This window comes from Peromyscus maniculatus, chromosome 7 (genome assembly GCF_049852395.1).
Source record: "Peromyscus maniculatus bairdii isolate BWxNUB_F1_BW_parent chromosome 7, HU_Pman_BW_mat_3.1, whole genome shotgun sequence".
Lineage (NCBI taxonomy): Eukaryota > Metazoa > Chordata > Mammalia > Rodentia > Cricetidae > Peromyscus > Peromyscus maniculatus.
The window spans coordinates 102,573,402-102,597,218 of record NC_134858.1 but is presented as its reverse complement, the minus strand read 5'-3'; the positions used below and the strand labels follow the sequence as shown (position 1 = coordinate 102,597,218).

The following is a 23,817-nucleotide window of genomic DNA, read 5'->3' as shown; positions in this document are numbered from 1 at the left end:
AGCCATATTCTTTCTGTCCACCTTGTTTTGTTTACAGAACATGGAATTACTACATCACATCACTTATAGTTTTTGATAAGTCATGGATAAAATGTAAGTCACATTATTTTAAGTTTCACTCAAAATCACATACATCGTACGATGCACCCCTGTATGACAGTTATCTCTGATCTTCCCCAAGTGACATCAGGTCTACGTGAACATTTATCAGCATATCTTCTAGCCAAGCCAGTCCAGGGGATGCAGAGAATCCCACCTCTTTCCCTACAGCTGTTCTTTTCTGGGTCCCTGATGGGCTAAGAGTCTAATGGGCAAACAAACAAACCAAAAGATCAAATCCTTCCCCAGATAAATGAAACAAAATACCAAGTCATCTCTTGACAAATGGGAAATCGCCACTCTTGAAGACTAATTTATAGCAATACCATTCCATTTACACCATTACCAAGTGAGCCACTGGACTCCGGAGTTTTTCATGGCTCACTTCCTTCCAACACCACTTAACAAACATGATAGCCTACAGCTCCCTCCTTCTTCCTCCCATATCCACCACCTCAGTGAATTTCTTCACTGCCAAATCCTCTTAGGATTTACACACACACACACACACACACACACACACACACACACACACACACACACACACACACACGCTTCTCTTTCTCTAGTCCTGAACCAACTCAGTTTAAGGATGTATATCCAACATAGCACCACAATGCCATGGACTTGGAATGATTCCTCAGGACCTTGAGGCTGGATTCTACCACTGCTAGTGTGTTCCTGCATGGCTCTAAGATACCTGGTTCTGAGATCCACAGCACCCCTTAAAATTTGTACCATCCCTCACAGACCTGTGATGCAACCAACTAAGGTCAGTCAGCTCCTCTCCTGCCATTCTCTTCCCAGCTTTTCCAGAGGACTGGCCTCTAGTCTTACTTAGCTCATTGTGACAAATATCCCTGGACCCCAGCCCAGCTCCCAGGTCCAGAGCTTGCCCTCAGACTGTACTGGGGTCCAGAGATTTATAGGACAGGCTTGCTCATGTCAGTCATCCTTGATTCCTCCCTCAATCTAGAAAAACTTATACCCTGTACTGACTCCGTCTGAGTAGTCACTTCTCTCTCAACTTCCCAAATGTGTTCTCCCAGAACAAGGAGCCTCCCTCCTAACCTAGGAGCATGGTTATAAATATTCATGGTTACATAATAACCAATGGATTCTGCCTTGTCTCTGTGGACTCAGTTTTTGCAGCATTCATCTTATTACCCAGCCCAGCCTGTGTCCTGGGTGGAGGCGTGTTTCTGACCTGTTAACACATTGTTGATAATTGGGTATAGGACAGAGTGTGTTATAGTTATCTCTCAGTAATTATCATAAACATCTTGAAATTCTCAGGCTCACAAATTGTCAAAATATCACAGTTTCAAAACAGCCATATTAAAACATCGTGAGATAAACAGAAACATGACTCTATTTAAAATTTTCTGGAACTTTCTCTTTTTGGAATAAACCATCTCAAGATAGGACATATTTTTGTTTTGTTTTGTTTTTAAATTGAACAGATAGTCCAGCCAGGCTTCTGTCTGTCTCTGTGGGCACGCCTACCTCAAACCACTGCCCGTGGGACTGCATCTTGAGGATGACGCAGGGGTCCGGCTTGGACAGAGCATCTCTGTCAGAAATGCCTTTGCACGCCACACGCAGCTCGACTTTTGTCAGGCAGGGGCTGTTAAAGATTCCCAGCGTGTTGGCAGCTGACTCATAAATGTTGCTCATCTTCTTCATTCTGTGTTAGGGAAATAAAAAGAAAGAAAAATGACATGCCAGTCACTGCAATTTTTCAAAGGGGGAAACCTGCCCCTTCCTGCAACAGATCACCTTTCGGGGAAACTGTTAGGCACACAGATTTGAACGTTGAAAGTCTTCATTATCTCACTTTCCAACTGGCTAGCAGCTTCAGCGAAGCAGGTAACAATCAGCCCTTCCCACCACCACCAAAATAAAGCTTCCCAAACAGATGCGGGCACACTTGGCTGAGATTACCATTTTCTCGTATGATTTTCACAGTAAAAATTTTAATAGCCAAACAAATGGAAACACATGAACTATGAACCAATGGCTGAGGGGTCCCCAACTGGATCAGGCCCTCTGAATAGGTTAGACAGTTGATTGGCTTGATCTGTTTGGGAGGCATCCAGGCAGTGGGACCGGGTCCTGGGCTCAGTGCATGAGTTGGCTGTTTGAAACCTGGGGCTTATGCAGGGACGCTTGGCTCAGTCTGGGAGGAGGGGACTGGACCTGCCTGGACTGAGTCTACCAGGTTGATCTCAATCCTTGGGGGAGTCTTTTCCCTGGAGGAGATGGGAATGGGGGTGGGATAGGGGGAAAAAGAGGGGTGCGGGAGGGGGGAGAACAAGGGAATCTGTGGCTGATATGTAGAATTAAATTATATTGTAAAATTAAATTAAAAAATTTAATCTATTAAATAAAATTAATGAATTAGTGAAACAGACTGCAAAGCACAATCCAGATTTATAGTAACTATAAGCTTTATGTGGATTTTTTTACTGATCTGTTGACTCATCAATTTTATCACATCTCATTTATTATTTTTAATTATTATTGTGTTATGAGTGTCTGTGAGTACAGGTTCATGTTCACTGTGCAGCATGTGTAAAGGTCAGAGGACCGCTTCGTGGAGTTGGTTCTCTCCTTCTACCTGTACAGGTTCCAGGAATAGAATTCAGACTAACACACCCACACAGCAAGCACCTTTGCCCACTGAGCCATCTCGCTGGCCCCTCAGTTCTTTGTGATTTCCTAAACTCCAATTCTCCTCCTATGTAATGGAGCAGACCTATTGTCTTGTCTCCGAAGGTAAAATCCAAGTCTCTTACCTCTGAACTCTGGCTCGCTTTCCCAAGATGCCTTTGGCAAGGCAGCACCTATGGAAACCTCAGCATGGGCTTTTCTATCTCTAGTATCTGAGTCCACTCTCCCCTGCCCTTCTAGACTCCCAGTGACCACATTAGGACTAAAAATTAAAGAGTGAAAATGAGACAAATAAAATAAAATCATAAAACAACCCCAGACCTCTGATTCTGAACTCCTGGGAACACCAGGTATGGGTTTGTACAACAGGTTCCAGCCCAGTTCAACTTGATGTCTTTCACAGTAGTACTATGCACTGCTCAGGCAGAGGCTACCCATGCACTGCTCAGGCAGAGGCTACCTACACCTCCCTCCACTGCAAAGGGCAAGCCTATAAAGATGCTGGAATATGCTCTTGGGATTAGAATCCTCCCAGCATGCTCTATGCTTCTAGATTCAGCAGGGAAATCAGCAATGGCCTCCCAATCTTCATGTGGAGTTGGTGTCTTACAGTGAAATCTCTCGTATAAAGTTAGGGTAGTTCTTCCCCATCTCCTTCCCTTCTACCACAAGTATTTAGTTTCTCTTTATTGCTATCTTCCTAGTAATTCAAATGAACACAACACACCACCTTTCACAGGGTGATGGCTGTGCCTTGGCCTTAAACACACATGTGTGCACACACAGACACCACTTGTACTGAGACATGGGCACACAAATACACATCAGAAAAGTTTTAATGAGACATGCTCATATACACATACTCACATACTTACTTATTATCTGTGGCTGAACTAAGTAGCCAAAACAGAGATTACAGAGCCAACAAAGCCTGAAATATTTACTATGTAGTCTGCAAATATGTGCCAACCCCTCTCTAAAATGTCAGGTTAAGGTGCATTTGTGATTGAGGAGAATTACCATCCTATTTTTTTTTCAAAAGTGTTGGGAAAATTAGTTGAAGAATGAGAGCAACTCTACCGTCTACCAACTGAATATTAATAGAGTTTGGGGTATTTGTTTTTTACATATTAGAAAATTTAAGCTCAGAGAGGATTGGCTGCTTGCCCAGGTCACATAATAATTCTAATGGCAGAGCTGAGCTTCATTGCCAGCTTTCTCACTCTCAGACCACAACATGCAAAAGCCTCAGTGTAGAAACGTCCAAATCTACCAAGGCACAATGGGCATGACCAACATCCTCCACTTGTGTCAGCCTCCACAGCCATACTTCCTTTCTATTTCCAAATAATTGTGATTCAAATATAGAAAACATACAGGTTGTAAATCCATGGCTTAATAGATTACAGTCTCTGTATTTGTGCCACTTGTGAGCAACATAAGAGACAAAGCATGCCTGAAGTGAAGCTCCTGCCAAAGCAAAGAAAGGAGAGAATCAGCCGGGATAAATGTGGAGAGGCAGGGTAGGCAGCGTGCTGTGGACTTTGCCAGCTTGTAGTAGGTCAGTGTCATCCTGAACTCTTGATTCTCATGGGTTCCTTGGAATCTACAGTGTTCTTCTGCCATCCTGGTAGCCTCTCCTCTCTCTGGGAACCGCACCCACTGTCCCTTCATAGGCTCACACTGTCCTTGTCCAGAGGTTCAGCCTCCATAAAGAATAAGCAAACTTTTCCTAGAGAGTGGAGCATCTTCTCTAATGCCAGTCTTTTATTTAAGATTTATTTATGTTTATTTTATGGGTATGAGTCTTTTGCCTGCATGAATGTAACTCTGTGTGTGCCTGGTGCTCATGAAGACCAAAAGAAGCTCTAGGTCTCCTGGAACTAGAGTTATGGACAGTTGTGAACTGCTGTGTAGGTGCTAGGAACCAAAATCAGATTCTCTGAAAGAGTAGCAAATGCTCTTAAACCTCAGGTCATCCTTCTAACTCCTCTAAGACCAGTCTTAATGGTGATGTATAATGCAAGAGTCTCTATCAAATAGAAAAGTAGTTTTAGGTTTACCTTATTAAATCCTAGCTCCTCCACTCACTATGAAACATTGAATAGGACCCCCAACCTGTCTGATAGTAGCACGCACCATGGAAAGTTTCTGTAAAGAGTATATGAAATAATGCATGCCAGGTGGTTTGTACAATGTTAGAAACAGTAAATGCTCTCAAACTGTGGCTATTATTTTCATTGTCTGGCTTCTTACACGACAAAATCATCCTACTGACATCTCACAATCACTAAGATTTCTCCCTATTACTTTAAAAGTGAAGTTCAACTCACTCCTGTAAAGTCCTTCTGCCTTTGAAGCCCAAGTAATCTGGTCATACCTCCCTCTAAAAGCTCACAGCCACTTCTCAAAAAGGCAATTCACCAGGGAAGCCACAAGCATGAGCTATTACATCTTAGAGGTTCACAAAGCAAGGAGAAAACAGTGGTGTCTGCTCTACTAATTTTTGTGGAGCTGCATCCTCAGCTTCCCAGGACAGGTCATTTATCTTCCCATCAGTGTCCTTTCTATAGCAGTAGCTGACTCCCTAAGAATCTCCTATTCCATAGATGTCATTTCTTGGTCCTTATGACAGATGGCCATGTGTCCTGTGTGCTGTATGAGGGATCAGAGGGGAACTGCTTAAGTTCTACAGTGCAGATGGTCCCACAGTCTCATCTTCCCTCAGTTTCCCATTTGTGTATTACTACAATGCTTTTTGTTTTCCCCACATGGACCTTGTCCAGTGGGCTCCAAATGGTAACATACAGTTTCAACTACCCAACCTCCACAAATGCAAAAGAAACTTCTGATTGTAATACTGTCATGTGGATAAGAAACCACATGGGCTGTCAGAGGTGACACACATCTCTGCTCCTGGTATGAGGTTCCCATCAGCCATCTTACCTACTCTAAAATGGTAGCAATCTAGTCATAAGTGCCAAAAGTTGTCCAAAACAACTGAAAATTATCAGGGTTTCCTCAAGATAATTAATGATGGTTGAGTAGCAGTTTTTCTCCAAGACTGATACATTCCATCTGTCAGGGAAGCTCATTCAGACAGGAAAGAAGCAACTCAAAATAGCTTCAGGAAGTCCCTGAAACAAATGAGATTCACTAGGCCCCTCCCTTCCAATAATAAATAGATAGAACATACTGTTGCAAGTCACTCTGAGACAAGACAAGCTGCAAAGATTCTCAGAAAAGCCTAGCCTCCTAAAGGAAGCAAAACTTCCTAGAAGAAACAAGGACCAGTTGAGCTACCCAGAAGAGGTTCAGACCAACTGAGCCAACTGAGCCACCTGGAAACGATACTCCCTAACACATGGAGCTACCTGCAGGCTCTGCACTGGCTCCCAGGGTTTGTGAGCCATCTCCATGCTAGAGTAGAGTAGAGTAGGGAGTTGGTGATGCAGCTGTCTTTGAGTCATTTTTGCTCTTGCAATTAACCCCTCATCTGCATTCCTGTAAGTAACCCCAATAAAATTCATTGATCCACCAACTTGGACTTTGGTCTTTATTGGGCTCCCCACCTGGGATGAGATTTCTGTGTTGCATTTCCTCAGGAAAGGTTGTCACACAACATGGTATATCTTTTTTTTTTAATTAAGAAAAAAATATATTCATTTTACATACCAAAGATCCCCTTCTTCCATTCTCTTATCCCCACTCAGCTTCCCCCTCCCAACCCACCCCTCATTCCCTCCTACAAGAAGGTAAGGCCTCCCATGGGGAGGTACATTTAGTAGAGGCAGGGCCAAGCCCCTCCCCCTGCTCCAAGGTTGTACAAGGTGTCCCATCATAGAAGTGGATTCCAAAAGGCCTACACATGCACCAGGGATGGACTCTGATCCTACTGCCAGGGGGCTCCCCAAGCAGATCACACTACACAATTATCTCACTATTCAGAGGGCCTAGTCCAGTCCCGTGCAGACTCCACAGCTATTGATGAGTTCCCACTAGTTTGGTTTGGTTGTCTCTGTAGGTTTCCCCATCATGATCTTGATGCCCCTTGCTCATAGAATCCCTCTTTTCTCTCCTTGACTAGACTCCTGGAGTTCGGCCTGGTGCTGGGCTGTGGATGTCTGCATCTGCTTCCATTAGTTACTGGAGAAAGGCTCTATGATGACACTTAGGGTACCCACCGATCTGATTACTGGGGTAAGCCAATTCAGGCACCTTCTCCACAATTGCTAGAGTAGTCTAAGCTGGGGTCATCCTTGTGGACTCCTGGGAACTTCCCTAGCACCCAGTTTCTCCATATCCCCATGATATCTCCTTCTGTCATGGTATCTCTTTCATTGATTTTCCCCTCTATCTTTGTTCCAGCTCAACCATCAAATTCCCTTATGTTCTTATTTCACATCCCCTACCCTCTATTGCCCATCCCTCATCCCCAGTTTACTCATAAAAAGATCATCTATTTCCCCTTCCCAGGGCGATCCATTTGTCCATCTTTGGGTCCTCCTTGTTAGCCAGCTTCTCTAGATTTGGAGGTTGTAGTCTGGTTATCCTTTGCTTTTTTACTTCTAGTATCCACTTATGAGTGAATACAAACCATGTTTGTCCTTCTGAGTCTGGGTTACCTCACTCAGGATGATATTTTCTAGTTTCATCCATTTGCCTGCAAATTTCATGATGTCATTGTTTTTCCCTGCTGAGTAGTACTCCATTGTATATATGTACTACATTTTCTTTATCCATTTTTTGGTTGAGGGGCATCTAGGTTGTTTCTTGGTTCTGGCCATTATGAATAATGCTGCTATGAACATAGTTGAGCATGTGTCCTTGTGGTATGATTGAGCATCCCTTGGGTATATGCCCAAGAGTGGTGTGTAACATGAATCTCAAAAGATTTTATTAATAAAAAAAAAACCCAGTGACAGTTATTGGGGTGAATGCTGGAAGATCAGAGAAGTAGAACAAGCCACAGCCACCTCATCTTGCCAATTCCTTAGCTGATTCTGTTTCATCAGACTGGAAGCCTCTGAGTCCTCATCCAGAATGAATCTCAGCTGAACTGCTGCTAAAAGCCTAAAAGCTTAACCAGACTCTAGTTCCTATTCCTCATGACTTATATACCTTTCTGCTTACTGCCATCAGTTCCTGGGATTAAAGCCATGTGTCACCATGCCTGGCTGTTTCCAGTGTGGCTTTGAACTCACAGAGATCCAGATGGATCTCTGCCTCCAGAATGCTAGGATTAAAGGTTTGTGTGCCACCATTTTCTGGCCTCTATGTCTATCTAGTGGCCATTCTGTTCTCTGACCCCAGATAAGTTTATTAAGGTGCACAATATATTGGGGAACACAATATCACTACAGTGGTATAGCTGGGTCTTAAGGAAGATTGATTCCCAGTTTTCTGAGAAACCTCTATACTGATTTCCAGAGTAGCTGTATAAATTTGCATTCCCACCAACAGTGGAGGAGTGTTACCCTTGCTCCACATGCTCTCCAACATAAGCTGTCTTTAGTGTTTTTGATCTTAGCCATTCTGACAGGTATCTCAGAGTCATTTTGATTTGCATTTCCCTGATGACTAAGGATGTTAAAGACTACTTCCTAAATATAACACTAGTAGCACAGACACTGAGAGCAACAATTAATAAATGGGACCTTCTGAAACTGAGAAGCTTCTGTAAAACAAAGGACACAGTAAATAGGAAAAAAACGACAGCCTACAGAATGTGAAAAGATCTTCACCAACCCCACATTTGACACATGGCTAATCTACAAACTATTCAAAGAATCCAAGAAACTAGACATCAAAATACCTAACAATTCAATTGAAAAATGGACTACAGAGCTAAACAGAGAGTTCTCAACAGAAGAATCTCAAATGGCTGAAAAACATTTAAGGAATTGCTCAACATGGTATATCTTAACTTAAGGCTATGCCATAAACCGAACTATTATATAACAACAGTAAATCAATCTATTAAATAAATTTATTAATTATTTCATTTAAGCAGGGTCTCATGCAGTCCAATCTGGCCTCAGACTATTTAACCACAAATGACCTTGAACTTCTTATCCTTCTGCTTCTACCAAAGTGCTAAGCTTACCAACATGAATCAGACCCAGGCCTTCCTGAATGATAGGAAAATACATGATCAATTGAGCTATACCCCAGGCCCAACAATAGTGAGTTTAAGTGGTTTATAAATGAATAAACAACTTGTTTGTATGTGGTTAGAGTTTTTTAATATCTAAACCGGTTTCATGGATCACATTTTTAAGCAACAGAAATTATCTGGATGGTGGGGAGCTAGGTGATGGATGGTAGAATAAATACTCTGAAGATCAGTCTGGCACCAGTATGATGCTGGACTTCAGGAGAGAAAGATCATTGTGCTGGTCATTGTCTGTTATTCCCCTTCCTGCTGATTCCTCTCCCTTCTGCTCAGGGTCCGAAAAGGCTAGCCTTCACTGACTGCTAACACCGATTGCTGGCAAGTGTTTTATTGTGTTTGACCAAGAGAAACAGAATTGAGAAAAAGAGGAGAGGATATTTCTTCCCAGCTCCTGCCTTAGTCCAAACTAAGGAACACAGCTCCTATCAGGCAACTCTCTAAGGCCTTGGCTCTCACAGTTGTTCCTCCTTGCTCTTTTATGCTCATGAGTCAGCAATGCTTTCTTATCAGTCTTAAGGTGGGCATCAGTAGAAACACAATAGGAAACATAAATGCATGTACACATGGTAAATCATGCAGAGAAGAGAGAAAGCATTCTCCAGAATAAGGGAAGTTGTAAGCCACTGGCAGCAACACTCACTACCACAGGGGTGAGGTACACTAACTGGATAAGGAGATCCAAGCAGAGTATCCACAGAGTCTATTTCACCACAGAGGTGGGTCTCTGAAAGCCTGATATTTTGGTTTCCTTGGCTCTAGACACCTCATTGTAATAAATTGTAATTGTTCTTTGCAATAAAAGCTCTTAAAACAGAGAGGGTTCTATTTCCTTCTTAGAAGAAAACTACATTAAAGCAGTAGACCTGGAAAGAAAATCAAGTGTGATAGTGACTGGAAATACTGAGGTGTCTTTGAGAAATACAGAATCCTTCTTGGGAAGCTGGTCCCAGAAATGTGAAGGTCATCAAAACTACCCAAGCTTTCAAGTTCTTGTGTTGCAACATTACAAACCATAAAATTCACAGACCACAGAGGGTGAGTTTTAATATTTATATTTTATTATTTATTTATGTATATACATGCACTCTGTGTATGTGCATGTGCATGTAGAGGCTCAAGGCATGTCAGATTCCCTGGAGCTGGAGTTATGGGCAGTTGTGAGCTATCTGATGTAAGTTCGTGGAATCTAATTCCTGTCCTCTACAAGAGCAGTATAAATTCTTAACTGCTAAGCCATTTTTTTCCATTCCAGAGTTTTAGAAAAACAGTTATTATTATGGTGGTATTTTATTTGTACTGAAATGTGATTTTCATTGTATGTTAATAAATAAAGTTGCCCAGGGGTCAGAGCTATTAGAGCCATAGCAAGAGCGTGGTGGTGGCAGCTGCTGCTGCGGCGGTGGCGGCGGCGGCGGCGGCAGCGGCGGCGGCGGTGGCGCATGCCTTTAATCCCAGCACTTGGTAGAAGAGCTAGGTAGATCTCTGTGTGTTCAGGGATATAACCAGTATTGGAGACATATGCCTTTAAGACCTGGAGGGCTGTACTTACAGGCAGTGACGAGGCAGTCATATGTTTGGGTTTACAACCAATGAGAAGGCAGAACAAAAAGACTATTTAAAGACATACACACAGGAAGTAGCTCTCTTTCGGGGAGGTAGGAGCACCGCAGGAGGTAAGATTTTAGCTCTGAGCTCTGACCTCTCGCTTTCTCTTTTACATTGGTTCTGTGTTTCTTATTTTAATAAGATGGTTGGTTACATCTACATATTATAGTCATAGGGGGAAGCCTGTGAGAGAGGGAAGAGAGAGAAGAAGAGAGAGAGAAGAGTGGGGGGGGAGATATGCTGGTCTAGAGACTTTGTAAAGGACTTATGGCAAATTATGGCTTGAGGTATAGAAAGGAGGATGAGCTGGTCAACCAGTTGGCCCAACAAAGTGCCTAGATGCCTCTCCTCAGGGTCAATCACAATCACATACATCCTTTAGGTGGAGGTGCCAATTTAGGAGATAACAAAGATGCAAGAACCAGAACCCTCTTCTAGCATTCTTGGCCTCCATCCAGGGTGCTCTCAGAACTGCTTTTGGGGTCCCTGCCCTACCTGGCTAATTTTTGTCTCCTATTCTCATCATTATGGTAGAAGCTAAGATGTCTACACTCACATACTGCATCACCTTCTCTCCTTGAGTGTGCGTTGGACCTGTGGCTTGTTTTTCACCTTTAAAATATAGCAAGGTAATGGAACATCTGTATAATGATTTTGCTACACTAGTGACACTATGTTGGTAAGTAAAAGCCTAGGCCTCTCGCTGGCTTTGATGAAGTGGCCATGTTAGGAAGGCAAAGAACCTAAAGTAGTCTTCAGCTGACAGCCAACAAGAAACTGAGTCCCATAGGCTCAAGGACATGAATTTTTCCAACAACCACGTGAGTATGAAAGCATATTAATTCCAAATCAAATTTCAGATGGGACAGTAGCTCTGGCTGATACCCAGGTTACAGTCTCACAAGACTCTGAAACAGTGACGATAACTCACTCATGATCATAGCCTAGGCCACAGACAGTAAGGGCAATAACTGCTAGAACACAGATCTGTACTTTTATGTCTGATTTTATAGTCTGAACCAGGCCATGCCACCCTGCAAACTCTCTGGGACAGAGTTAAAAAGCATTCTGTGCTGTGACTTGACAGCTTCAATATATGATACTTGACTCCTCCATGCTCCCTGTCATGCATGCTATACTGAACTAAATCACATGGTATGAACTTTCTTACTACTCTAAAAGGTTAGATAGAGTCAGCCCCGTCCTTTATTCTAAGGATTGGTCAAGACTCCTCAGACAGACTGCTTGAGGCTACTCGGGCCTCCCCAGTCATGGCAGCTCCCTGTCCTTGTCTTCTTCTCACTCTTAGTAAAGCTCCTCATCAGTCATGGTCTTGAAGCTCCATCCCACTAAACCTCATTGAAGAGAATTGTGTCAGCTTCCTTTACAAACTGACCAGGGCTGTTACCTTATGTTTAGCAACAATCACTCTCTGTTTATGGTAATATTGTTATGCAGCAACTAATATGAACAGATTAGTGTAGCCCTCTATGGTGTGTGTGCATGTATATACATGTATACACAGTGTGCACACATGTCTTTGGAGTTCAGGAAAATATGCCTTGGAGCATCCCTAATAGTGCTCAACCCCACCTTCTTCCTGAGATACCAGGTACAAGATAGAAAGGTAGGGGAATTAATGACAAAGGTCCCAATTTTTCACTGTTCTACTCAGTCTCTGGTTTATCTCTGCCCATGCTCGGATGAAAGCCTCGACTGGATAGAATAGATCATATGAATACGTAAGTACCCAAGCCTGCTCAGAGGGAACAGCAACCCTGACCTTGACTCTAGAGATGGCACATATACAGGGAAGTCAGATTGTTTGGCCTCTACCCAGCTGAAGCTCGCAACTGAAAGGTGATCACAAAGTGTAGCTCTGTCAACCACTGATCAGCTTCCCCTATGGCCCGGGATAAGTGGAATAAACAAGTAATTTCACACTCTGTTAGAGCCTGGGATTAATATGGCCAGATTATCAATACATTTTCCATGGCCTATTTAAATCCTCTTTGTTGCCTTTCATACAACACCCTGGTTTTACAGAGACTAATGTCTGCCGAGAATTATTTTGATGAAAGCTGACTTTTGGCCAATTTTAGAAGTAAATTATAATTGTCCTTTCACTCAGATAATTTAAGGTATTAAAAAAAAAACTACCACTTCAGCATATCCACACTCTCTTACAGGACAGACTGATCCTGAAACTTAATTAGTTTCTGAATGAGTTGCAAACAACACCAAGACAATAGAGAGCTCAAGAGGGAAGGAAATCAGCTGGAGTTCACAGGGGAGCCAATTCAACAGAGCTTGTCCCAAGGCCATTAAGAATAAGTGCATAATCACTGTTCTGCTTGCCATGGCATTATCCAGCCTTTTAAATATCTCAACAAATTCAAGGAAGGCAGGAGTGCTGGATGTCTCCACCCTGCAACCTTTCAATCTCAATGCAAGAAATTTATGATGCATCTTCTAGGTGCCTGACGCCATGTTGGATGGCAGTGGAGATCGTGAACATCTATGCAGTCACCCAGAGACCAGCCAAGTCAGTAAGAGAGCTATTCTCAGTTGTAAGCAGAAGAAGCATGTGGGAGAACACTGTGGAGGAAGTGGTATGAGTAAGATGAAGCAGTCCATCTGTCTGAAGGTTCCATGCTTCTTCGACCTAACCTGATGGCTGGTGGGTAAAGGTGCTTGCCTCTATCTATTCCTACTGACTTTTGAGTTTGATCCCCAGTCCTACATGATGGAAGGAGAGAACAAAATTCCAAGTCCCAGAGTTCCCACACCCATGCTCATGCATGTGTACACACACACAAGTACACACATACACATGCACACATTATATATATATATATATATATATATATATATATATATATATATATATATATATATATAATTGTAGGGTTTAGGCAACGGCTCAGTCAGTAAAGTAGTAAGGCACTGGACACCAGAGGATCCTTAGAGTTTGCTGGCCAACCAGCCCAGTTTTATCAGCAAGCTCCAGGTTCATTGAGAGACCTTATTTAAAAAAAAAATAAGGTGGAGAGCACCTGAGGAAGGCATTTGTCAATACCTAAACTACACACACACACACACACACACACACACACACACACACACACACACACACACACACTCACTCACTCACGCATGCACACATGCATACAAATCCCTGTCCCCTGTTTCTCTCCCTCTCTATGTCTCTGTTTATGTCTCTGTCTCCCTTCTCCTCTCTCCTCTTTCCCCAACCCTCTTTCTCTTTCCTTTCTCAAAAAAAAAAAAATGCATCTATTCAATAAAACCAGCTGTCCCAGAGGTTGCTTCTCTTCAGATACAACACTCACACAAGAGGTAAACACTGGCACAGGTGTGAGGACAGATCTAACATTAGAGGGTGAGTGTTTGAATTCCTGCTCCATATTCACTGACTGTGTGACCTTGAACTTGAAGCTGGGCTGCTGATTTACCATCTTTTAGATGAAGGTAATAACAATTCCACTTTGTAGTCTTCAGGATTTAATGAACGAATTCACATAGAGTTCTCAGCAGAGTACCTGGGCTATAGGGAATATTTTAATATTTAATAGGATTACTGTTGATTCTAATCACACCGCTAAGCCCATGTAACATTTATCAAGCCCTTACATATTTGCCAAGCGTTCAGCAATTAAGTCATCAGATCGTCAGGATAATGTTGTGGTGGTTTCTGTGTAGGAGGCCCATTTCGCAGGGAAAACAATGCAGTTTAGAAAAGGATAAACCCTACACACAGCTACCCGGCCACAAAGCAATAAGATCAAACATCAACCCAGCAACTGTTCAGGACCCGAGTCTAGGTCTTTAACCCCTCTGTTCTATGGCCTCTATGAGGGTTAGCTGTTGAGGATGCTTCAAGGAAGTGGGGACTTAAACCACACACCTCCCAGAATTCTCTTGACTCACTTGGTGTCCTTGAATGTCATGTATCATCCACCCCCTCTTCTCTTCTCTTCTCTAAACTTCCTGCACATTTCTATCTCTTGGTGCCAAAAGGACTCTGGGAGTATGTGGAACTAATCTGTCCAGAGTAAACTCAGGCCACAGAAGTGATGGGTCCGTGAAAGAGGGGGAGAAACAATGCTAATCAACCAGCCATTCCCACTGACTAACTGGTCTGTAACAATAGAAAGCAAGAAGCAAATACCCATTAGGCTTTGCTCTCTCCAAAGCTAAAAAACAACACTGGAAAAAAGGAAATTGCCAGAAATAATGAATATCTACTCTTGCTCAAATGACCACTTCAATGTAGACAATTTCTTAAAGTACAGTTTTTCCTTTTGATATTTTCTGTTTGTGGGGTGTGTGTGTGTGTGTGTGTGTGTGTGTGTGTGTGTGTGTGTGTATTTATACTCTTATCATAAATATATGTGTGTATATATATTATATATGTATATATATTATTGTTACTCTATTTTATTCTAATAGTCAAATTCTTTTATCATATATATGATATATATATATAAAAGTCTGTGGGTGTATGTCATTTTTTTATGTGTGTATTGTATTTATGTGGGGCACTCACATGAGTGCATTGGTGTGTGCTTGTATGCATGCATGTAGAGGCCAGAGAAAGGGATCAGTTGTCTTACTTTATTGTTCTCTGCATGACTGCCTTAAGACAGGGTCTCCACTGGACCAGAAGCTTACCTGGTTAGCTACACTTGCTGCCTAGTGAGCAGTTAGGATCTGCCTATCTCTGGCTCCAATGCTGGGTGCCAGGGATTTGAACTCAGGTCCTCTGGTCATCATTCTTGAAGAGAAAGTATTCTTACCCACACAGCCACATCCCCAGGCCCACTTCTCACTCAATTTAAATTATGGCCTTCACATTCCATTTTTTTTTTCTCTTTTCAGTTTCTAACAGTCTAGGTTTTGTTTTGCATTATATTTCTTTCTCTCCTTATCATATTATAAAACATTTTTTTATTTTATACACCCTCTGGTCCCATCCCTGTTGGAAAGAATAAATACTTTAAGTAGCTTTTAAATAACCCTCTCAGGCTATATATTGTTTAAACTAGGGGAGAAGCCATAAAGGAGGAACCCCATGTACTCCACTGTTCACAACACATCTGCTTGCTCTAGAAAAGGTATCCCAGTCCTGTAACACTGATGGAGCCTCAGATCATGAGATGCACTGTGTCAAAATACACTGATCACCAACAAAAAAGAAAAGGCAAGAATACTCAACAACATCTAACTGGCAATGTGCTTACACTTCAAAACAGTTTTATTTCTTAACATACACTGTCAAGGAAAGGCTACCCCCTAAATAAGTTCTCTCACAAAAGCATAATCAACACTGAATGCAAAAGATGTGAAAATCTCACCATAGAACTACAGCAAACATGATCAACAAGTCAACACTTGTAACTCCTCTCAAAAGTCATAATTCTCCAGCAACTGATGCCAAAGGTTAGAAGTGATGGAATGGTATATAAAGAATTCAAATTAAAAAAATGTTTTCAAAATTCAACAAATTCCAAGAAAACACAGAAAAATGATTGAAGAAATTAATGACACCAATGCAGGATATGAATAGATAGATCAATAAAGAGATAAAGACTTTGAAAAAAAGAGTTAAATGGAAATCTAGGGAATGAAAAACTCAAAATTTTTGAAAAATGAAATAGATGAATACACATACACCAGCTATAACCAAAGATAATTCTGGGGATTGAAGACAATGTTAATAAATTAGAAAATTCATACATTAATAAAGAAAATAAAACATGTGAATATCATGCAAAGACCTCTGGAATATTATTAAAAGATCAGTTTACATATCATGAGTACTGGAAAAGATACTATGTCACAGAATAAAGGCATAGGGCTTCAATGAATGAATGATGAGGTTCAAATTACTGGATTCAGCAACTATCCTTCAAATCTGAGGAAAAATTAAAGATCTTCAAAGATAAAGATAAACTAGAGGAATTCTTGACAACTAAATAAACATTGCAGGAGTAATACACATACAGGGGGAAAGTAAACACAACCACAGGAGAGCAAGAAATTAAAGACCTCAAGAAGATACTTGAACAAAGGATAATTTAGAAAAGAATCAAACAGAAATAAATGACAAATTACAGCACATCTTTCACTTGTAGCTTGAATATAGATAGACTCAATCTCCAAATTAAATATACAGAAGAGCTAACTAGAACAGAGACAATATCTACTTGTTTGCTTTCTGGAAGAGATCCAGACAATGCAGATATATATACACAGACAAAAAGAGAAATGACAGGAAATGATACCATAGCAAATAGAACACTGAAACAAGCAGGAATAGGTGCAGTCATATTGTACAACATAGACTTGTTAAGAAACCAAAATTAGCCTGAAGAGATAAATAAGATTGCTACATATTGGCAAGTACATCAAGGACCTAAAGCAACCACAAATGTAACTGTACTAAATATTACTGTACCCAATTTCATAAAACAGATAATACTGAATATAAATAATCGCTGGTCCCAAGTACCATAGTATTGAGTGAGTGTAATACCCTACTCTCAAAAAAAAAAAAATAGGTAAGTTATCAAGAATGACATCAATCAACAAAAAATTAAAAAGTTAAATTACTATCCACATTAAATGAACTTACTAGAAATATACCCATTATTCAAACCAGAAACCAGACTATTCACACTTACTAGCAATTCATGGAACACTCTTAAAAATAAATAATTTTAGGCCACAAAGCCAGTCTTAGCAAGACCAGAAAAAATTTAAATAATTTGCATGGTTTCTACCAGATCACAATAGAATGAAACTTGAAATCAGTGTTATCAAGAGAAATTTTAGAAACACATGGAGACTAAAGATATTTTGAGTGACCAGGGGATTATCAAAGAAATAAAGGAAATTTTCACATTCTTCGAAAAAAAGCACATCAAAGATCTGTGAGATGCCACAAAGGAAGTTCTAAGGCAGAAGTTTATAACTGTGGATACCCAATTGAAAAAATCAGAAACTTGATGCTGAAGAGATGGCTCAACAGTTAAGAGCACTTGCTGATTTTCCAGAGGACCCAGGTTTGATTCCCAGCACTCTCGTGTGGCAACTCACAACCATCTGTAACTCCAGTTCCAGAGGATCCAACCCGCTCTTCTGGCTTCTTCAGACACTGTACTCACATGATACACAGACATACATGCAGGCAAAAATGCTCACATACATAAGATAAAAATAAATAAAAATTTTAAAACATTTAAAAATCAGAGACTGGAAAGACAATTACTCAAGGTGTTATAAAAGCAATGATGATCCAAATATAAAAATATAAAAGGAGAGAGATAATAAATATCCAGGCTGAAATTAATGAAATAGCAATAAAGGACAACACAATGGATCTACGAAACAGTTGATGCTCTGGAGACTGATCAACAGAACTAAGCAAAGGAAAGAGAAGCCCCAAAATTGCAGAAGGGAAGGAGACAACAGATACTCTAAAATCAGTAGGATAATTAGGAATTATTTTGAAAACTTTCACCCTACAACAAATACATATATTCTAGGCATACATTACCTTTTGAATTTAAGAGATCGGTAACAAGTAGTAAGACTTCTGTAGGAATAAAAGATCTCCCTAAAAGAAGAGCTAAGGATCTATCAGTTCATTGATGAACTTTACCAGATTCTTAAGAGCCAAGCTAACATTGCTGTTCCTCAAATAAGCCCATTCAAAACAAAAGGCAAGGAGCATGTCCAGGCTCAGTCTACGAAATCAGTATTACTCTGATACCAAGACTAGATAAGGACACACCACAAAGAAATATAGATGTACCATCATCAACTTAGCTTCATTCTATAAAAGTAAGTGTGGTTCAAAATATACAAATAAAAAGCATGATATACCATGTAAATAGAACCAAGAACAGAAAAAACACAGGATCATTTAATAGATAAAGAAAACAGCTTTTGACACAAATCAACACCACTCCCTGATACAATTTCTGAGGAAATTAATTATAAAAGAATCATACTTTATCATAGTAAAAACTATAGATGCCAGACTCATGGTGGGGAAAGTCTTAAAACATCTCCTGTATGGTCAGCAGAATGTTTATTCTGTTCACATTTATTCTTTATTGTGCTTGATAAAACACTATAGCCAGGGTGATAAGGCAAAAAGAAAAAAAGAAAAGAAGAAAAAATAAATAAACAAAAAGGATATAGACAAAGAATAAGTCCAATTATTTCTATTTATACATAATATGATCTTATAGTTAAAATCCCCAAAGACATCTAGAGAGTTTTAGATTTGATTTGCTAAATATATTCAGCAAAGTAGCAAGATATCAAGTCAATATATGAAAGCCAGTAGCTTTTTTATTTACCAATAATGAACCTGCTGAGAAAGAAATCAGGAACTAAATCACATTCAAAAAGGCCCCCCAAAAAATTAGATGTCAAGGAACAAACCTACCCAAGGTCATGGATAGCCACATGGTGAAAATAAAAACACTAAGGAAAGAAATTGCAGGCTTCTCTAGTTGTCAGAAAGACTTCCCATGCTCACAGATTGCAGAGTTACTATTGCTAAAATGGCCATATTGCCAAAGTGATATACAAAGTCAATCTAATCCCCATCAAAACATCAAGAACATTCCTCACAAAAAAGTCTTAAAGTTTATATGGAAGCGGGAAAGATCTCAAATAGTCCAAATTATTCTGAGCAAAAAAGAGTGAAGCTAGAGCCATCACAATATCCAATTCCAACTATATTGGTAGTTTAAAAGCAGACATAAGATAAAGAGTAAGTAGAAATGAATCAAGGAATAAACCCAAGAAACTACAAACATGTAATTCTTGACAGAAATACCAAATGTATATGTTGGAGAAAGCAGAGCCTCCTTTGACAAATGATGCTGAGAACAGTAGACACCAACACTCAGAAGGCTGCAATGAGACCCTTATTTTTACCTTATACAGAAATCAACACAAAAATGGACCAAAGGTATGTTAAGACTGAAACTTAGAGATGGCTAAAGGAAAACACTTCAGGATTCAGAAAGGGTCAATGACTTCCTGAAGAACTCTTGAAGCAAGCCACTGAAAGAGTTGACAGATGGAGTGACATCCAACTAACATACTCTGTGTAGAAAGAGGAACAATACTGAAGAAAAAGCCTTCAGAATGGGAAAAACACAGTGTTCAAAATGTGTAAAGAGCCTTTTAAAAGTGTCAAAGCAAATAATCTGGGAATGAGGATCAGGGTTAAGAGCACTGGCTACTTTCCTGGAAGACCCAGGTTCAATTCCTAGTAGGCACATGACAGCTCACAATCATCTGTAAATCCAGTTCCAAGAGATGCAACATCCTCTTCTATGGTGATATATTGTGTACCCTAATAAAATTTGCCTGAAGATCAGAGAACAGAACAAGCCACTAGATTAAACATAGAGGCCAGGCAATCGTGGCACACATACCTTTAATCCTAGCACTCAGGAAACAGAAATCCCATTTGGATCTCTGTGAGTTCAAAGCCATCCTGGACTACATGAGATTGACTCAGTCTAGGGGAGAAACAGAGCCAGGCAGTGGTGGCACACACTTTTAATCCCAATACTTGGGAGTCACATGCCTTTAATCTTAGTACTTGGGAGTCACACACTTTTAATCCCAGAACTTGAGGATCTCATGCCTTTGCTACAAATATTTGGGAAGGACACATGCTATTGATGCAAGGACAAGGAAGAAAGTGATATGACTGGGTGGAGAAAGGAATATAAGGCATGAGGAGACAGGAACTAAAGCCCTTTTCAGCTGGATCCCTTTTGGCTGAGGACTCAGAGACATTCAGTCAGAGGATTCATGGAGTTGGCGAGGTGAGAAGTAGCTGTGGCTTGTTCCTTTGTCTCTCTGATCTTTCAACTTTTAACTCAATATCTGGCTCCAGATTTTTTATTATAAGACCATTTAAGATTCAAGCAACACTCTTCTGGCTTCTGTCAGCACCAGACATGCATGTGGTGCACAGAAACAAGCAATACAATTAACAAATGGAAAATGAATTGAACAAATACTTCTTACAACAAGAACAAATAGCCAATACATACATGAAAAAAATTCAACACATTAAGCCATCATGGAAATGCAAAGCAGAAATACATATTCTGGTTCACCACAATCAAATGGCTATGATGGAGGAGAAAGCAGGGGAAGAAGGCTTATACACTCTTGGTATGAATGCAAATTAGTACAAACACTATGGAAATTAATATGAAGGTTTATAAAGAAAGGAAGAAAGAAAGAAGGAAAGGAAGGAAGGAAGGAAGGAAGGAAGGAAGGAAGGAAGGAAGGAAGGAAGGAAGGAAGGAAGGAAGGGAGGGAGGGAGGGAGCTAAAATTAGAACCACAAGATGTCCCAGCTATATCACCCTTGGTACAAACTCAAAGTCAGCATACTATTGTAAGAACATTATTTTAAGGTATGTTACATTTTTTTTTTTTTTTGGTTTTTCGAGACAGGGTTTCTCTGTGTAGCTTTGCGCCTTTCCTGGAAGGTATGTTACTTTTTTTATGCTGCATTTGTTTAACTTTGTGAAGCTGTGTTACCGTGCCTGTCTAAAACACCTTATTGTCTAATAAAGAGCTGAATGGCCAATAGTGAGGCAGGAGAGAGAAATAGGTGGGGCTGGCAGGCATAGAGAATAAATAGAAGGAGAAATATCGGAGAAGAGAAAGTGGAATGAGAAAAGAAAGAGGAGGACATTAGGGGCCAGTCACTCAGCTACACCGCAAGCATGGAGTAAGACATGATGAAAGACACAGAAATAGAAAAAGGTAAAAGCCCAGAGGCAAAAGGTAGATGGCCTAATTTAGGTTAAGAAAAGCTGGAAAGAAACAAGCCAAGGTAAGGCCAGGCATTTATAATTAAGAGAAAGCCTCTGTATGTGTGATTTATTTTGGAACTTGGTGGCAGGCCCCCCAAAAGATCAAAAACAACCAACAACAGCATATCATAGAGATATCTGTACATCCATGTTTATTGGGACAACTACTCCCCATAACCAAGCTACGAGACCAACCTAGATGTTTATCAAGAGATAAAAGAAGTGGTTTATACACACAATTGAACATAATTTAGGCACAAAGAACTAGGCATCATCATATTAAATTAAATAAGCTAGACTCAAAAAGAGTCTGAAAGAAAACAATGGTGTTTTCTCTCATAGGTAAAGTAGAATTCAGACAATTGAGAAGGAAGAAGGGGTCAAGGGAGACCATAAGAGATGATGACAAGGGAGATAAATCAGAGGACTATGTAAATATGTATGAAACATCACAATGAAACCCAGGATTTTGTACAAATGAAAGGGAAAAACTTCTTGTTTTTCTAGCCACTACTATTAACTATATAAATCATAAATGATAAATATACTATGCTGATAACAAATGATAAAAAACAATAAACCACATAAGCATCATCTCATTTTTTGATTGACATTCTCCTTTGAGATAGATGTGGTCAAACTTATTTTACAGATGTGAACAATGAGGCACAAATGGTTGGTTCACTTCCAGTCCATCACCATAGTTGGTACCTGCCAAAGCCAAAAATTAAGCTCATGCCTAGGGACCCTGAAACCCATAGTTTTTTTTTAAAAAAAATAATTTTATATAAAATGACTAGGTCATAAAAGGCAACCTTCAGTGCTGTTCACATATTAACAAATATTTAGGGTGTGACATGTGCGTTACTGACTTTGTGCTCTAGCAGTCCTTAAAAATGTATTTTTTGAGGTTGGAGAAATGACTCTGAGGTTAAGAACATTCACATGCTGCTCTTGTAGAGAACCTGTGTTTGATTCCCAGCAAGCATGTGGCAACCAACAAATGTCTGTAACTCCAGTTCCAGAGGACCCAATGCCCTCTTCCAGTCCCTGCTGGCACTGAATGCACACAATACACAAATATACATGCAGGCAAACCACCCATACACATAAAAATAAGTTTAAATTTTTAAGTTCATTTTTCTTCTATCCATTTAGTCCCAAAGCAACTCAAGTCATTACTCAACCCCACTTACAGTGTAGCTCCAACAAATCGAGGGCTTTGCGAATCTAGAGTTCCTTCTGCAATTATCCCAAATACTAAGATCATAGGTGGAAAAGCTGCAGTACCCAAGAAATAGGAAAGTACAAGCCACATGAGTCGCACAGGGATGTGATTTTAATAAATACCAAGACAACATGTGTACACAAATTGACGACATGAAAATTGTTATGGGCATTCAAAACTGACAATATGCATACATTTTTTTTTCTGAAAAAGCTTATACCCATATGATTCAAGTAGAGAAATTTTTTTTCATCCATTTCCTGAAGTTTCTAGTGGGATACAATAGAGACCAAAGAGAAAGGCAGATTCCACTTCCTGAAAAACAGCATTCTTGGGGAAATGTGAAGAAGGAATCTGATGTATTGATGCTCTCAGGAAGCTCTGGACTTATAATTTTGACTCTAGCAGTGAGTCATACAGATGAGATTTTTCTAGAAAGCAATTATGTCCATTGCATCACATTCATATTAATTTTGTAGCTCTTAAATGTCAGCCATTCTTAGGAAAACTAACTGCATGTATAAATTTAACCAGATAATTATAAAGGCTGACAGAAACTTTTAAAAGTAAAATTTCAACTAAACACCAAGGGAAATAATATGAATGAATGTCTCCTCCCTGCCACAGCCCCTCCTTTTCATATTATGTCAGAAGCAACTCTAGTTCCGGAATGAGACGGAAAAAGCAAATCCCAGTGATGTTTCATTATTGTGGTTCTAAAATCATTTCCTCCTGTTTCTCGGGCAACTAAATTTACCCAGTAGGAAGATCAAACCCTAGCCTTCTTTTGTTCTTTTTTTTTTTCCTTTTTAATATAATCATATGCTGGGTCCTTCTGCAAATGCCATGTTAACAGGAAGCTGGGGGCTCAAAAGACAGATTTGAGGCTTCTAGTCTCAGACAGGAGATACATGCAAAAGAGAAAAAGAGCAAGATTTTTTTTTTATTCAACAAGAGATGTTACAGACAGCAGATGAAACCAGAAGCCAATTTCCTTGAGAGACTGAAACTTATGGGTCATGTTTAGCTCCTACTTTTTCTCATTTAGGTCCTGCTTCATCCACTTTTAATTATATCCTAGCATTAACAAGCTTTTGCTTTGGAGGGAGAGCACAACATGGAGTGTTTAGGGAAAGAGAAGAGACTGAG

General features: G+C 40.2%; 1 protein-coding gene across 2 annotated transcripts in view; it reads right to left on the bottom strand.

Moving 5' to 3' along the window:
- Positions 1 to 23,817, bottom strand: part of Cpne4 (copine 4) — a 488,025-nt gene that overhangs the window by 350,170 nt on the left and 114,038 nt on the right. For both annotated transcript variants that reach the window (XM_006983614.4, XM_076576951.1), the window contains one exon: positions 1,606 to 1,786. In XM_006983614.4, the coding sequence (XP_006983676.1) occupies positions 1,606 to 1,785 (180 nt within the window). In that variant the 5' untranslated portion in view covers position 1,786. The remainder of the gene's footprint in view (positions 1 to 1,605; positions 1,787 to 23,817) is intronic.